The 17,589-nt window shown below is 38.5% G+C and overlaps 2 protein-coding genes across 2 annotated transcripts; both read right to left on the bottom strand.

Moving 5' to 3' along the window:
- Positions 1 to 274: 274 nt before the first annotated feature.
- Positions 275 to 5,433, bottom strand: LOC107757548 (protein phosphatase 1 regulatory subunit 14A-like). Its single transcript, XM_016575063.1, has 4 exons — positions 5,170 to 5,433; positions 3,747 to 3,821; positions 3,089 to 3,121; positions 275 to 1,345 (listed from the first exon to the last, which is right to left on the bottom strand). Exons 1-4 carry the CDS (start codon positions 5,347 to 5,349, stop codon positions 1,181 to 1,183), a joined length of 453 nt encoding a protein of 150 aa, XP_016430549.1. The 5' UTR covers positions 5,350 to 5,433; the 3' UTR covers positions 275 to 1,180.
- A 266-nt stretch (positions 5,434 to 5,699) lies between these two features.
- On the bottom strand, positions 5,700 to 9,411 carry LOC107757508 (delta-like protein B; the record flags this gene model as incomplete). The annotated part of the gene is made up of 3 exons (XM_016574994.1): positions 5,700 to 7,244; positions 7,764 to 7,980; positions 9,025 to 9,411. Coding segments are annotated over 3 exons (1,257 nt in total), but the record flags the coding sequence as incomplete, so codon positions are not given.
- Between the last annotated feature and the right edge of the window lie 8,178 nt (positions 9,412 to 17,589).

Genomic DNA, 17,589 nt, shown 5'->3' with positions numbered 1-17,589 from the left:
AAACCCCAATGGCTTCTTGTATAAGTGGTCAAGCACATCCAGTTGACTAGAATGAATCTACTAAAACAGTAGTTCTCAACCAGGGGGCTGGTGCCCATTAGGGGGCCTCAGCAAACTTCCAGGGGGGCCTTAAAATCTTACAAATCAAAGCCTTAAAATTCTCAAAATCATTTACATTTATATTAACAGTCTTAATTTAATTGCTAAAATAAAACACTAAATAAAACTGTTAACCAACGCCATTTTTATTACAGTTTATTTTTATTACAACAGAAGTACCCGAAGTATATATCAGCTTAGATACATACCTTTAGCCTTTGAAAATTGTCTTGGACAAAGGAGGGCCTGGAGTCAAAAAGATTGACTGTACTAGAACATTTTATGACCTGGATAATAAAGAATCTTTACAGACAATTTAGCATAACCTAAAAAACAAAAACAAAAACTTTTCATATTGAAAATTGGTGTAGAAGTAAAAACACAGACGTAAATAAAAGCCACCACCATCAATACCTGCCTTAGTGTCATGTAGACCTGGTTGTTTAGTGTGTATCTACAGGTGAGAGGCACCAAGGTAAAATACAGAGAGAAATGGATGTGTCTGCCACTGTATTACTTCTCCCTCTGGTGGATGATATGTTATAGCACACCCCAGCTCAACGTCACGCTCAACTTCACCTTTCATTAACACCACACAAATTCAAAATAATTGTAACTTTTATTAAACATTTATTGCATGTAATCTACCAATTCATAAACATTATTAACCTTAATAATATGTCCACATATATAATGACTGCTCAGATTTGGTACTTTCCTGTTTTCCTTGTTAACTTGTTTTCCTTGTTAACATGTTTTAGTATATTATTGTGAATTTGTGGAGACAAAGATTCCTGAAGACAACCAATATCACCAGATTAAGCTTTAAATATAAACGTGCATACTGCCAGTTTCACTAATCAATCATAACCCAGTCAACAAGCAACCAAGAACCCTGCAAAGAAATTAATGCTACTGCATAGATTTACTTACCGACAGTGATGAACAATTTTACAACTGAACACTGTTAATATGCCACTCTTATTAGTTTGTAAACAAACACCTCACAGTTACGGAGTTGCTAAACTAGTTGGATCCATTGTATGTGTGTCCTGAGTATGTGTTATTATCCAAACTGCAATCACAGTGTCTGATGTGTTGGATGTTGATGGTTGCCTCTGTGATGATGGATGTTGCCATGGTGATGGGGGTAAGCGTGGACACAGGGATGCTCTATTCCCTCATTCTGCAACTCTTCCTGTTTATGGAGACCATGCAGCTTCTGCAACAGCTCGGCAATAAAAGCCTGAACACACAAGACGCACTGCATATGTCTTTTTCTCTCATTTTTAGGTAATTAGGTAATAATTGTTTTTGAGGAAATTAAACATCAGTTTCTATCAGTGTGTCTCAATGTTATGGTCTTGCAAGGACTATATAGTGTGCAGTAACCTAGTACAGTTTGCATATATTGAGAATTGGGAAGGCAGATAAACTCTCTATTCCAGCCACCATTCTGCATTCTCACAAGTCTAAAATGGTTTTGGGAAATTTTGGTTTTGTGGAGTTTACAAAGCGCTTTTCATCGAGAATCACAAATAAACGAAAAGGCAGACTGGTTTAAGAGTTGCGCGTGTGTGGTGTTGGGTAAAGGACAGCATTGTTAAACGACAGGTTTCAATTTAACATCCGCGATTATCTCATCCCCAATTCCACGCATGCCTAAATCGAAAAAATCTCATCCAGTGACTCCATACAAACTCCATTTCTCTAAAAAAGCCTCAACACACACACACACACACACACACACACACACACACACACACGCACACACACACAGGCACACACACAGATTAACCTTAATCTAAATGTACACACTTATAGAAATTGTGCTTATTAAGCATGTAAATGTTTGTGAATTCTTACACATTGCAATTTAGGACAACGTACTGTAAAACTTTGTAAATACTCAAGTGTTCCTGTTATCTTAATCACTACACAAACTGGTTTGTGCAAAATAATAGTTTTATAGTAGATTTAATGTTTGAAACAAATCAAAACAAAAACCTATGGAAAATATGCTGAAAAATCTACAACGTGCAGAAATAATCTTGACTTATCTACTTCAGAGAAAGCTCTTAAATATCTTCTGCAGACTGTATGTGTACCAGTCAGCAGTTTTTGTTTACACTGTTATGGGCCATTCACACAGAATATGTTTTTCCATTCCACTGTGCAACTTTTCCATTGTTTTTCTACGTAAACACAAGCTAGATGGACGTGTTTGATTACTGTGCACACGTCTCGTGTCTTTTGCAGCATCTTGGAAGGACACAGCGTTCTACAAGTTAAAATAAAACTGTTAAAATAAGTTAAGCTTTTAAAAAACATCTCTCCAAAATGCGTTTTTCCCCATTTCTCTGGCCACGTCTCACGTTAGTTTAAGCAAAAACATGTTCTTAATCAAATTGAAAATGGTGAAAATTGTGCCCTGGTATGTCTCAAATGTGAAAACTGATTACGTTTTTCAGATGTCAGTGTGCTGTTCTGCTTATTTATGTGTGTGAGGTAAGAGCCACGTTGCTCTCTACTGATTCTCCATGATGTGTCAGCACTTCAACACTAGCTTACCCAGAGTCACACAATCTTCTGCGCATACACCCACAGTAACAGTCATGTACACACACTAATCGAAAGGCTGAGAGTGAACATTGTTGAAGAGCCCCAATGAAAGAATGGCTCTGTACTAACCGAGAGAAACAGTGGCATGGGGAAAGAAAGAGAACAAATCATTCATTTATTGTGATCATTGTGAGAAATGCGTGGAAAGGAGTGTCAGCCACTGCAGCGTTTCTCAGAGAGAGAGGGATTGAGTGGAATAGAGGGATGAAGAGGTAGAGTAACAAAAGGATGAGAAAACAAGACAGGTCCATACAGAGGGACTAAGGATGAGTAGACAGAAAGTTTGAAAAAAGAACAAGAAAAATGTCAGGAAAGAGAGGTGACGAAAAAGAGAAGGATTTACGGATGGAGGAATTGAAAAAAGTACCTCAGTGCTGCTAGTGCAGGTTTGCAGAAGAACCTGTAAAACAAACGAAAACAAATTCATTCTTGATTGTCGTTGTAAATAACTTTTTCTAAATGTACTTCAATTAAATGAGTCAATATCACTAAAATTATTTATAACTCTGTAAACTAATGTGCACACAGTAGAGAACATAAAGCCTTAAATGGTTCTGTATTGTCATTCAGACAAATGAGAGGCTGGGGGATAGTCCATAAGCAAGTACAGTACTGAGAACAATGTTGAAAAGGGGGTCCCTGCAAATACTCAGGTCAAGGGACATGGTATAAAAGCTCGAGCATCCACTCACCTTCTTCACCTAAAAGTACATGTCAGGCCGCTGACTTCAAGGTCAATGGTCCTATCTTCTACATGTTATTTTTTATGATAAAAAAATGAAATGAGATTTCCCCAGTGCAGTGGGGAAAAAACGCTTCTATTTCTTTTCTGCATCTTGTTGTCTAATAAACCTGACATTGTATATTATGAATATTGTTGGCTCTTTGACAAATAGCTTTTGTAGCTCTTTTGTAAGTCACTTTGAATAAAAGCATTCGTTTAATGCATAAATGTAAGCGTAAATATGGCAAGACCCATACCAAGTACAGGATGTGGTGTGAGTGAAAGAGGAGGATTATGGGACCTGTAGTTTGTGTGTTCGCTCTTCATCACTTGGGAGATCCAACAAATCATCAATATTTACTTCCTCTGGCATGTCCTCCAAAATAAACACAAACAAAACAACAAATTATTATGGGTGCGGAAAGAATGAACCATTCAAGAAAAGAAACGTAAAAAAAAACATAGCAGCTATGAGAATTTAATAAATTCTGCAGAAAAGACACCATGATAAGCCAATAATATAGAACTGTAATCTGACATTATAAATAACCACACAGTCCACTGTAAGACATGCAGCTCCCACAATTACAACATACAGGACAATTATGGCACGACCGCACAGATATGTATTCATGTATATGTATTCCAGTTCGTAACACTGCCCGTTATATCTCGTTGTTCCTCGACCTTTCAGCAGCCTACAGTTTCAGTATCTCAGAAAATCTTCTCAATATTCCATAATCTCAGTGGGAAACTTTCTCCTACACAAGCTGAGGAGGAAATCGAGATAACAGATCACATAACACAATTCCCGAGAGACATCTCTGTCGTCTCTTACTGTGGGACAGCGTCTCACTACACACACAGCTTATGTTTAGTTTAAACATCCTGCTTGTTGCTGCCTTTGACTGTTTCTCAGGGGGTGCCCATGTAAGGCAGCAATAGAACCAAGTGATCCCCTCTGTAAATAAGGGAGAGAAAGCAGAACTTCCCCCGGTACCTCCAGAGGCCTGGTTCTCCTCACCTTTTATGGGCAGCCAACTTATCTAACATTATCCAACAACTAATATTGTTCTGTCAGACATATTATTGTCACAGCATCCATCACACACTTACATTAACAAAGGCTGTTGTTTATAAATATGAGACTTGCAGAACAATGTCTCCCCTCATTGCATTTAAAGGTGCAAATACAGACTTTAAAAAAGACAAATGTGTTATCAACCTTTAATTTCATTGAGTGGTATAAATTAAGTGTATTTTATGTACTTATTTCTCATAGTCAAGCTAATTCTTTAGATACTTATTCTCTCTACAGACATTTTTAAAACAAAGACTGATCCATGCATACATGTTCATGGACTTCAAAACAAAACAAGATAACTTTAGTTTGTAAAGTTAACTATATTCAACTATTTAGAAATTAACACCCGTTAACAAAATGAGTTTATTAAAGAGAAAAGTAGGTGAAAATGCATATTTGAGCCTGATTTTGAGAGTTATATGTATAAACGTATGTGGTCAACTTCTTAGAGAAGGAACTGTTGCACATTTCAGCCGTCAAACATTTCCAAATAACGTATGACACAGCATTTGGAAATGCATCGACAGGGCGCTATCGCTCATTTCACCATCAAAAAAGGCTTTTTTATTATTATTAATGTAATCAACCTGTAGATTCCAGTGTCAATACTGCACCTGTGAGGATGCGCGAGGACACTCACCTTGCCCTCGTACAGCTTGTCCAACCCTTCGTCGATCCATCTCTCCACGTCCAACCTTTTCTGAAGCTGTTTGCGGTTGTATTTTACCGTAACGCGTGATTGCCGCTTATGCAAGTTGATCCCGTGCTCTCGAGAGTTGTCTAAATCCGGGGAATGACCGGTATGTATCTCCTCAGCCATGTTGCATGAGCCTGTGCTTGTCTGAAAATGAGCACTTGGAGGAGCGCGCGGACAGATGAAGCTGAACGCTGAGTGACGCGCAGTCGCGCACTCAACTTGATTAGAGGTACAACGCCAGATGTTCGTGGATAGAAAAAAAAAGTTTTTTATTAATCCATTCTTCCATTTTAATTGTTATAAGATACATTAAAATGACGTAAGAGAAAAAAATGTTGATGAAAAACTAAATGGTGTGCTATTAATCAAACACTTTAAAAGAACAAGAGTTGAAAGAATGAAGTGTTTCTCATATAATTTCTTTCTTTCATTAAAGTAACAAACACATACAAAATAAATTAACATAATAACATATTTTTTTTACAAAGACAAGACAATGATTGAAAGCAAAAGTACAAAAATGCAAAATAGAAACTTAGGTATAAACTTAGGATTAAATTAATAGGAAACATCTGGTAAAAGAAATAAACATTCATTAGACATAAACCCCATTGAAGAAAATCTGATTTCCCCATACCTGTCGAGGAAGAAAACACACTGCTTAATACGCAATACAAAACTGGAGCAAAATCTTACCATTTGGTCTAAAGAACATAGTTCAATCATATACCTGACTGTTGCTTGCTTCCTTTCTCTACACAATTTTATTTATATATATATATATTTTTTTTTTATTAAAAAACCTGTTGCTGGCAACATCCTGGCAAATAAGCAAAGGTGATAGTCTCATCCTTATGAGAGAAAAGTCTAATACAGAGCACAGAGTTTGACTAGAGAAGACCTAATCCTTATGCTCTTCAGTTTAATTTACCTACTTCTCTTTCAATAGAGGTATGTCCTTACTTAGTTCTCTTTGTATAGAGTTATTTTCACTTCTTTATCTTTGTATAAAGATATCAGTTCTCTGCATATAGAGTTCTGCACCCTAAGTCTGTTTCAGCTTTCAGGGCTTGTGTCTGTCTTCATATGGAAACACAGATTCACAAAGCCCAGCACACAATTATGTGCTTGTTTATTTCTTTTGGTTTTTGGTTTACAGAGTCTTCCACCTATACAGATGGCAAAGGTCCAATCCCTTATTCAGTCATTACATCCTTAATTCATTCATTCATTCATAATTAAGACAAAAGCAAGTGCTACATCCAAATTCTTATCCCTGCATGTGAGTTTGTGTGTCTGTGTATATGCTCACTTGTCTACATTTGTGTCTACACTGAGTGTATGAGTGTACAAGTGTGTGTTGCCTTATCTAAGTCCTCCTCCAGCACTCCACAGGAAGTCCTGCCCAGCAGGCAGCGTGTGAGAAGCCGCCAAAGAGATTCTGCCCTCAGTGTTGCAGGGTTTCACCTGACTGAAGTCTCTGTCATAGGGATAGTGCTGCCCGTCTAAATTATTCACCGTCTCCAAATCATTAAACACAGACTCACACAGCTGCTGTCTACGCAGTCTATGCCTTCTCCTCCTGATCACCACCAGTCCCACACACACTCCCAAAAACAAGGCCATCACACCTAACACACATGACACCGCCACTGCTGAAGGTGAGGTCCGACCAACCCGGGGGGCCATCAGCTCCATACTTCCCTGCACAGGAAACTCGCAGTTTGGACCCATGAACCCAGGCACACACTGACACACTGGCTCAGAGAAGTGTGTGTAGCACGTTCCTCCGTGGAGGCATGAGTTTGTGAGACAAGCGTCTGCTCGTAGGCTGCAGTTTTTACCAGTGAAACCTAGCGTACAGGTGCAAGTGTAGTCGTTAATGCTGTCTTGGCAGGTTCCGGCATTTTGACACGGATAGCGGGCACAGTCGTCGATGTTCATCTCACAGCGAGAGCCAGTGAAACCAGGGCGACAGCGGCACAGAGCACTAGCGCCCAGATCCACACACTCACCGCCTACAACCGAAGAAAGAAGAGGTTACATATGAGTAGGTATAGTAGAGAGGAACTGTAACAGATACTGTAATAGTAGCACATGTGTATGTGTTTGGTTGCGTAAATTTTTTTTAGAACTGAAACCACTTAGTGGAAAGTTTAAGCTGCTCTTTTCATAGAATCAAAGTGAATGGTGACCACAGCTGTCAAGCAAGATTTTTTAGTGAACTTAAATTGCTGATTTTTCCTCACATAAAACTACCTTGTATGACTTTAGAAGACTTAGTGCATGGGTCATAAGTGCAACTTTAATGATTTTTCTTTTGTCCTTTTTGGAGCTCAAGCGGCTGTGGTTGTCAACCACTTTCATTGTATGAACAGTGTGAGCATTCCTCAAAACTTCTCCTTTTGTGTTCCACAAAAGAATGAAACCCAACATGAGGGTCAGTAAATGACAGAATTTTTTACCTTAGGGTGAGCTACCCTTTAAGTAAAATAAATTTTGTTGATGCATTGTCCTCAATCAGCACAAACACTTACCATTGGCACAAGGTTTGTGGCTGCAGCGGTCCAGTCTCTTCTCACAGTTGGATCCGGTAAAAGCTGGGGGGCAGCGGCAGACATAGCCACCAGTTATTTTTTCCTCACATGTCCCTCCGTTAAAACAGGGGTCATCCGCACACGTCATCGCAATGATCTCACAGTTCTTCCCATAGAATCCCTGAGGACATGTACAGGAGTAATTGTTCTCCAAATCCTGCAGGGGAAGAGAATATACATATTAGCAAGGTGTAAACATAATTCAGGTCTCAAATAATTTTTGATCTTCAAAATCCACTGTGCACATAAAGCACATCTGAGCATATTTACTTAACCTAAATCATGACACATAAATTGAAAAAAAACAAACATTTATTTAATTTTTTCATCTTTTTTTTTTTTATAAAATGCATTAAAATGCCCCTATTATGCCATTTTTTATGTTCCTAATATTGTTTTGGGAGTCTCCTACAATAGGCTTACATGCATGCAAGGTCAAAAAATGCTTACGTTTTCTCAAAATATGCATTTAATATCAACTCATTGTCCAATGATTCTCAAACAATTAGTTCGAAGCAGTTCTGAGATTCAGTCTCTCTAAACCCCTCCTTTCTGTGAGCCTACTCTGCTCTGATTGGTCAGATGGCCCAGTCTATTGTGTTTGGTCTACCGTGTACAGCGTCTTCGCGACATGAACAAGCAACAGTGTTTGTGGGAGGGTCAAGTCATTTGCAGCCGGCCAACATAGAACAAAGGCGGGCATTATGCAAATGTGTTACCCTGTGACGTGTAGCCATCACGGAAGTGGGATTCGAATTGTTAAATATACATTTGTATGTACAAGTGTCTATATATATAAATCTTAAATGCAGACACGAGTATATATATATATATATATATATATATGTGTGTGTGTGTGTGTGTGTGTGTGCTGCATTTCAAATAATCTAAATTGATTTATATATAAATATTGTTATTATTACTATCATGTATATGCTTTTAACTCATGTCTGTTTATAATAAATATACATTTGTATGTACAAGTGTCTATATATATAAATCTTAAATGCAGACACGAGTATATATATATATATATATATATATATGTGTGTGTGTGTGTGTGTGTGTGTGCTGCATTTCAAATAATCTAAATTGATTTATATATAAATATTGTTATTATTACTATCATGTATATGCTTTTAACTCATGTCTGTTTATAACTAAATGACGTTTTATTATTATCATGTGAGCATAGACTTACGTTGCAACTGCCGCCATTCTTGCAGGGGTTGCAGTCACACTCGTTAATCTCCAGCTCACAGTTTGTGCCCCCATATCCTGGTCGGCAGGTGCAAGTGTAGCTGCCCTGCCCGGTGTTGGTGCAGGTGGCGCCATTAGCACAGGGTTTGTGGTTGGTGCAGTAGTTGAGGTCCTGGTTACAGAAGAGGCCTCCCCAGCCCTCCTTACACACACACTGCCATGGCTGTGAGCAGGTACCATGTAGGCATCCCGGGTAATGCACACACTCGCTGCAGGATGGCCCCTGCCATCCCAGACGACACTTGCACTCACCAGGTGACTCGCAGTAACCGTGCCGTTCACTGCAGTCCGAAGAGCAGATGGCTGTGGGAGGAGACAGAGAGGGGGTTTACGCACACCACACACCACGCCCCCCAGAGAGCAGCTGAACTTCATCTAGTGTGTAATGAACTTTACCGGCCACTTGAAGTGGAAAGGCACCCGGATGGCTGCGCTGTTGGCTATAGAGCTCTGGTCCGCTCGCAGGACATTTGTCTGACCGGTTCCGAAGGTGCACGGAGGTTCAGCGGAGATGACGTCTTCCGAATGTTTGAGACAAATCCTGAAAAAGATGTTGCAGTCTCGCGTCCTCCTGCAGAAGCGACGTGTCGTGCTGAACGAGTGAACTTTCAATTCAAATACACCCGATGAAGCCACCTGTTCAAGAACAGAGAACCCGTATGCGATTTCTTAATCTTTTGGAAATAATAAACAATACACTACGCAGGAGACTAATATCTATACTCTAAACTCACATTAAAGAGACAATGAAAATATGAGTGAAGTATATAGCCTAAGCCTTGAACTGGCTCCTTACCAACTGCAAAAGCGACACGGACAGCAAGCAGTACAAAGACAGATGCGCCATCTCGCTCAGTTAATATTAACTTTATTACAATAACACACAGTATCTTCATCCGTTACTTCCCGACCTTCAATGTGTTTGGAGATCAAGAAAAAAAACAGCTAGTTGTCCTTGTACGAAAACCTCGGCAGATCCACTAACGTCCACCGTGTCTTCAGAGGAAACGTTCACTCGTCCTCATCGCTCATCAGCGAGTGCGGTTTGTCTTCAATGAATGTCTTGATGAATGTACGCGGTTATATACGTCTTGCCCCCCTGCACGTGACGTCAGAGGGGGGACATATGGCGTAATATTGGTCTGATTAAACTGATCTGCTGCATGTGTCAGTGGTGTTGATGGAGTTAATGCTGAAGTTAGCCACACTGCCGTGCTGTCTGTATCAAACCAGGGAATTTTAATCACAGTGATACAGAGCAGATGGGCACAGGATCCTCAAGTATGAAAACCTGATGAAGCTTTCTTTATTTTGTGAGATATTACAAATAGCAAACAGCAAGTTTTACACTTATGTCGAATTTCAGAATTAGTTCGATATTCGCAGGCCTACGCCTTGAATATATGCACTTAAATATATGTATAGATTAATACATACGTAGACGATCTGTAGCGTTTTAGATTTAGATTTGTTTTGTTAACTTAAGTCGTCTTCATCAAGCCTCTATGGAAAATATTCCCAGCAGGTACAATATGGTTGCTAGAAATAAAAATAAATCAAATAGGTATGCTACTTATATCCTTCAGAATGCGATCACGGTTTACAGTTAGGCTATATATGATCCTAAATAAAGGAAGTATGTGAAGTTTGTTTGAAAATAAAACAGGACCGTATAAATCTCTGCAAAGATTTAGGCAGATGTTTTGACATTGAACATTTATTTTTATTATTCATTTTTATATTAACAATAAAATAACCATTATAATATTTATGTTTTATTAGATTATTTTTATTATTCAAAAAAATATTTTAATGTTTATGTATTCACTTTTTATGGTTCCTGAGTGGTATAGTACTATAGGCTACTTTTATCGAGCGCACGTTTCTGTGTTTAATTATTTCCTCTGTCCCCTAAACACACACACTCACACTCAACCTTGGACTGTGTGGTCGCTCTGGCGCGTGCGGGCAGGGGGAGGCCATAAGTTTTTATTTGCCATGTTCTTTGTGTCTGCAGGCACATGTGTGTGTGTGTGTGTGTGTGTGTGTGTGTGTCTTTTGTTGTAGCCTATGCAGAGACGTTCAGGCTGCTCCGGAGGATGGGTGGGGAAATATCATGATGACGCTTTTGTGTGGGTCAACTCCAACAGCTGTATGTGAACAGGCGGCACATGGTCACTTATTGTCCGCGACAAACCGCCCGAATTCACCCAACCGGCATCTGTTGCAGCCGGCTGCAGCCATTCCGCTTATTTTTTTTATTTGTGTTTTTTAATAGTATTGTTAAAAATAAAAATTTCTCGTCGCCACCAAAGTATTCTAAGTTCCCACCACTCATGAATGCATGGATTCCATGGGAAGAGTCATGAACAAGGAGTCTCTGTCCACAAACATCTTCAAAGTTTATTGTTACATCAGTAGATTATATAGATACATTGTAAGGGGTGGTGTAGTGGTTTATCCAATAACAATCATACACTACATCATAGCTATAGGAATGTACAAGGAATACATTTGGCAAACAAAGGGTTTTACTTCCTGCCACCTCTAGATCCAATAGGATATGCATTACATCTGTGCGTTATATAAAATGGGATGGGCAGGAAGTTCTGGACATATTAGGAGGACATCTGGCAGAATGATACCTCAACTCTGAGCAAAGGACAGACCGAACTCAATAACCTGGGTCTGAGAAGGTCCCCACCATCATCTCACCATTTGAACCGAAGAAGAAATATGCATATGCGCATGAGTGTATAAAGGTGAGATAGAGAGAGGTAAGACTACAGAGAGTAAAGAGAGAGAACACAGAAGGGATGAAGGAAAAACACAAGGGGAGAGAAAGAGAGGGTAGAAAAGGTGACCGTGATTTCACCGAGTACAACATGTTCCTGGATCAATAACCTTGTTGATCCTGGAACAACATTCCAACTAACCAATCAGAATTGAGGGATAACTTTTCAGGAAATAACTGTTTTAGGCTTACGTGTAGCTATCATTTCACACTGATTGGAATAAATTATGGGCAAGGTTAGGTTTAGGGGTAGGGATTGGGTTTAGTCTATATTTTTGGACAGTAATGTTGATCCAGGATCAACAAAAGATGTTGATCCAAGAACACGTCTTACTTGGCAAAATCACGGCGACCGGTAGAAAAAGGAGGGAGTGAGAGCACAGACAGGCAAACTCACAGAAATATTCTGGCAGAGAGCGTGATATATTCTAACAAGTATTTTCTTACATATAGGCCTATGTAGCCTATATATATACTGTATATCTATCTATTCAAAAGTAGAGCATTGTGACGCTGTGTGTGTGTGGTCGGTCACGCTCGCGAGAGCTCTGCTGTTGTTATGGTAATGAGTGACGCGTGCCTTAGAACCCTTTCATTAAGCCATAATCAAAATGCATCACTTATAATGTCTTTTAAAAGACACCATATATAATGTCTCAAAGACCACAGATACAATGAATCTAGAAAGTGTGTGGAGACAGTCAGTCAGGAAACAGACCCTAACACTGTAAGCAAACAAAATCACTTTATTCTATTTATTCTACTGATATGATTCTATGCTTGATACATTTGATGCTAGGGACAAAAAGCCATTTTATGCCTCACACTGTGTTGTATCAGATGTATTTGTAGAGATTAACCTTGCTGTCATGTGGGTGAGAGGGCAGATGACCAGGAGAGGAAAACAACAAGCATGCAAGTTTGAGATCAATATTAATACAGTCATTGTGCCAACTGCCAATGATGTTTTGCACCTGATACAACAAAAGTTTTCATTATAAAGAAGGTCTTTAGTTTAATGATGGCCTGAATTAAATGTAGACTTTAACCTCAAGCTGTTGTCCATGAGCAAATACTCTTTATGATAAAAGTCCTGTATAGTCAACAAGTAAATCTCAGGTTCACCTATCCTATCCACATAATGTGCAGCTATAAAAGTAAAACAACTAAAATCAGATAGAACTGAAACAGAAGCAGTTGTAACTATGGCATGCAAGATTGTTTAATCCTTAAATGAAAGCTTTGCAAGTTAAGGTTGAGTTAAAAGCAACTGACACATGGTCTGGGCTAAAGCCTGGTAGGAGACCCCTGACATCTGCACAGACGAGAGAAAGGGAAGCACTTATCCAAAGAGAGAATTACAATTTCAAAGGTGTTTAGCTCATAGACTGGGTTTAGCTGAAGATGGTAAACAAGTCAATAGGAAACACTTTCTTCAGAAAACAGTTTTTTTTTTTTACTGTTACAGCTTACAGACACTATTCTTTGTAGAGAAAATTGATGTTTCTTAAAGAGACAACACCTCCATCCTCCCCAAAAAAAGAAAAAGAAAACTCTAATAATTTACTCATGTTGTTCCAAACTGTATGACTTAATTTTTTCTGTTGAACATGAAAGAAGATATTTTGAGAAATGCCTCAGTATTTTTTGCCCATACAATGGAAGTCAATGGTCATCAAAACTGTTTGGTTACCAGCACTTTTTAAAATATCTTCTTTTGTGTTCAGCAGAAGAAAAAAAGCTGTACAGGTTTAGACTGACATCAGGCTGAATAAATGATGATAGAATTATCCCTTTAATGCAGTCTGTGTCACTTTACTCCACTTGTAGCAGGTGAATTATGGAAAAAGGGATCGGAAAAATATGGAAAAACTGAAATTTGTGTTTCTGTTTCTCTTAAGTTGAATATTTTTGTGTGTTTTTAGTGTTTATAATCAGAGGACAGGTGGTTTTAGGGATAGTGAGTGATAATGCCATTATTTTGATAAAATAATGAGAAATCCAATGAAATGATACATTTGTGTGAAGAACATTTTAGTGATAATTTCTGATTATTTTCAACATGGAAATGTTACTCTGTTATCATTGTGGGTTTTGTCCCATGTCTCAAGAACCAATGATTAATCAAAATCAGAAGATCCTAAAGTGCATGCATTTTAATAATATTACACAATTATTCCCATTCCTAATCTAATCATAAGGCATCTGTTAATCTCATTATTTTAGTATGAGAATGGTTGTGTGTTTGTGTTTGTATGTGTTTGCATTAAATTATTGCATGCGTGTGTGTGTGTGTGTGTGTGTGTGTTGACTCATTGTCAGTGTGGCGCAGATGGGCAATGACTGATTTGTGTCTTGTAATGTGGGTGTTGGGGGATGGTGGTCCCTTGAGGTGGGACACAAGCATGGCAGGAGCATGGGAACCCCAGAACACCCTTCACTCCACATGCATATATCCATATTTATGAACCCACATCCAGACACCTCAAATCTCACATATGTGCAGTCCTGCAAAAAGGCACATGCTGGCAATACAAATAGACTTCCTCTCAGTCATTTTTAGTCACTCTGTCCAGTACCTCAAACACCATCGTGTCCATCTTAAGATGAGGCATTAAAGATTTAAAAATATGACTGGAAACCTGTTCATAAACAAAACAAACTTGCACATTCATTCACATAAAGAGAGTGACGTCCATTCACAATCCTCAGACTTGAGATATCCGACTATACACACATACAACTTCACACATTCACTCACATTGCCATATCCTCTTTCGAGCCTTTAGATGACACCCGACCCAGGATTTCCACACACGTCATGACATCTGCTCACCCTGGTGTCCAGCTCCCATAGGACACACACACACACACACAGGTTTGTTTCTGTGAATTGTGGGGACATTCCATAGGCGTAATGGTTTTTATACTGTACAAACTGTATTTTCTATTGCCCTACACCTAAACCTACCCCTTACAGGAAACTTTGTGCTTTTTTAGATTTTCAAAAAAACTAATTCTGAATTATTTATAAGCCTTTTGAAATATGGGGACACTCAAAATGTCCTCATAAATCACCTTCTCGTTGTAATACCTATGTCATACCCATGTCATTATACAAATTTGTGTCCTCATAAATCACGAAAATGCACACACACACACTCACACACACATAGTTCATCTGCATACATTAGTGACCCACACCAGTCCAGCATCCTGAGGACACACTCTCTAACAGCATCTGTTGGGCCTTGAGCCCTTTGGGACGACAGACCAGTCCTGTCACACACACACACACACACGCATATACACACGTGTACAAAATCTGCTTGCCTTGAGGGAAGCGACCTTTGCCCGATGAAATGTATGTAAGTATTGGAGCTGCTGTGGATGTTTATGTATGTGCACCTGCTATGTTCAAGTAAAAATGACAGGAATAATCTCACAGAAACAGATCTCGTATACTCAGACAAGCACACTGCTGAAAACACATTAAGACAGTGCAGTGTTCTTGAGGTCAGTGTGAGTGGTCATGGGGGATTTGTATTTGAATCTGGGCATCTGCATCTATGAAAAACAAATTCTAAAAAAAAAAAATCTAAAAAGACAGGAAAAAATACATGATTTACTATATTAAATACTATGTATGAGGCATAGAATAATAAATAGATATAAATATTTATTTTTTACTTGGAGATTTTTTTCCCCCAAGGTGTGGACATCTCATTCAGATTAAAAAAAAAAGTCTCAACATAGCAACAAAAACACATGAACCTAGTAGGTGAAAGTGAAAAACATTAATATTAATGCGTTATCCATTACATATTAGAACAGGTGCAGTGTGCACTGAACACGCTGCAACTACACAGCCAGACGACTGGCTCATGCAGCTGAATAGACTGGAATGACATGGGCCCCACCATGAAGCTCTGAACCTCTGAGGAGGAAAAGAGGGCCTCACAGCAGAGGTAGCGTTGGGTTATTAGAGAACCCAGGGTGACAGATGTAGGATAAAAGAGAGGGCATCAGCAGGGGTGAAGGAGAGAAGAAAAGGTGAAGAGGTCAGCAGACCAACAGAAGAAGGGGAGGAAGGACAAAGTTGTACTGGATGAAAAGAAGGATCGATAAATCTATCCGCTGTTGCTCCACACTCCGCCTCTTTTGTTCCAGATGGCAGCTTGATGTGTGGCAGGTTGGACAGAGAAATTACGTTGAAACACACATACACTAACGTTTGGGGTCAGCAAGAGTTTTTAATGTAATTGAAAAAAAGTCTCTTATGCTCTTCAAGGCTGCAGTTATTTGGTCAAAAACACAGTAAAAAGAGTTATATTGTGAAATATAACCATTTAAAATAACTGTTTTCTAACTTCAGAAATCATTATAATATGCAGATTTGCTGCTTTAAGAACACTTTTCACTGCTTAAAAACAGCTGTGCTGCTTATTTTTTTGTGGAAACATGACAATTTTTTCATGATTCTTGGATTAACAGAAGTTCAAAAAAACATCATTGATTTGAAAAACAAATATTTTGTAACAATATGAATGTCTTTACTTTCACTTTTGAGCAATTGTGTCCATGCTGAATATACTTCTTTTAAAAAAATCTCTTATTATACATACACAAAATCACAAAAAGTTGGAAAATTGTTTTATACATATCCTTAAACATAAAATGTTTCTTAACATCAAGACCAGCTTTAACCTGAAAGTTTAAAGTTACAAACTTGAACAGGTAAACAAGTTACCTATCTTATCTATCTGCTTGATAATTTACAACAATAGCAAGAAAAACAAACGTGTTTTCAAAGAACTATAAATGTAAAAAAAGGCAGTTTATTGTAGCCTAAACTAAAAAAATATATATATATATTATTGTGTATTCAGTGTGCCGTCCAGTGTAGATAGCCTATATGATAAATCACTGATATATTATACAGACATATTCACAATCTGCAGACAAACACAATACAGTACTTTTTTTAAGCAGAGGTCCCTAACCACACAATAGGGCTACCAGCTGCCGTCTCTCTCTCACACACACACACACACACACACACACACAAAGCATTCTCAACCACAGCCCTACATCAGCACACACACACACCCCCAACACCACTAGCATCAGAAACACACACAAACTAGCAGCTGTTTAAGCAGAGCTCTTCATCCCTGGAGGCCAGAGAACAATGCTCGAGTTCTAATCACTTCTGGGCGTCCACGTCAGTATTTCAATACAAGTATAGACACAAAACGTATATGTGTGCAAAAAAGGAACATAAAATACACACTAAACTTTTAATTTAAACTTTCAACTAAAATTTATTGAAATATCTGGCTCATTTATGGTGCGGTTTTCATTCAGAAACCAAACATACACACGCACATAAAACTCACTGCTGGACAACCCAATGACTTTGAAGAAACACGTGCAGAAAAATAATCAAGAGGACTATTTTGTGTGTAAATTAAAACACACTGCCCTCTAGTGACAAAACAACAGCATTAAAATCTTGACATACGAAATTTAGTTCCTGAAGATGTACATTTGTCCTACTTTCCTAAATCAATGTACACAAGCATAAGAAAATAATACATTTATAAAGTTCCACTGGAAAAAAATGTCCTACTAGACAAATTATGAGACCAATTTTAATCAGATCCAGATGTCTCAAACCTTATTTTACACTGTATATTGGTCTTAGAAAAG

The sequence above is a fragment of the Sinocyclocheilus rhinocerous genome, unplaced genomic scaffold (genome assembly GCF_001515625.1).
Source record: "Sinocyclocheilus rhinocerous isolate Xijiao unplaced genomic scaffold, SAMN03320098_v1.1 scaffold984, whole genome shotgun sequence".
In the NCBI taxonomy this organism is placed as follows: Eukaryota; Metazoa; Chordata; class Actinopteri; order Cypriniformes; family Cyprinidae; genus Sinocyclocheilus; species Sinocyclocheilus rhinocerous.
This window is presented reverse-complemented; position numbering and strand designations above follow the sequence as displayed.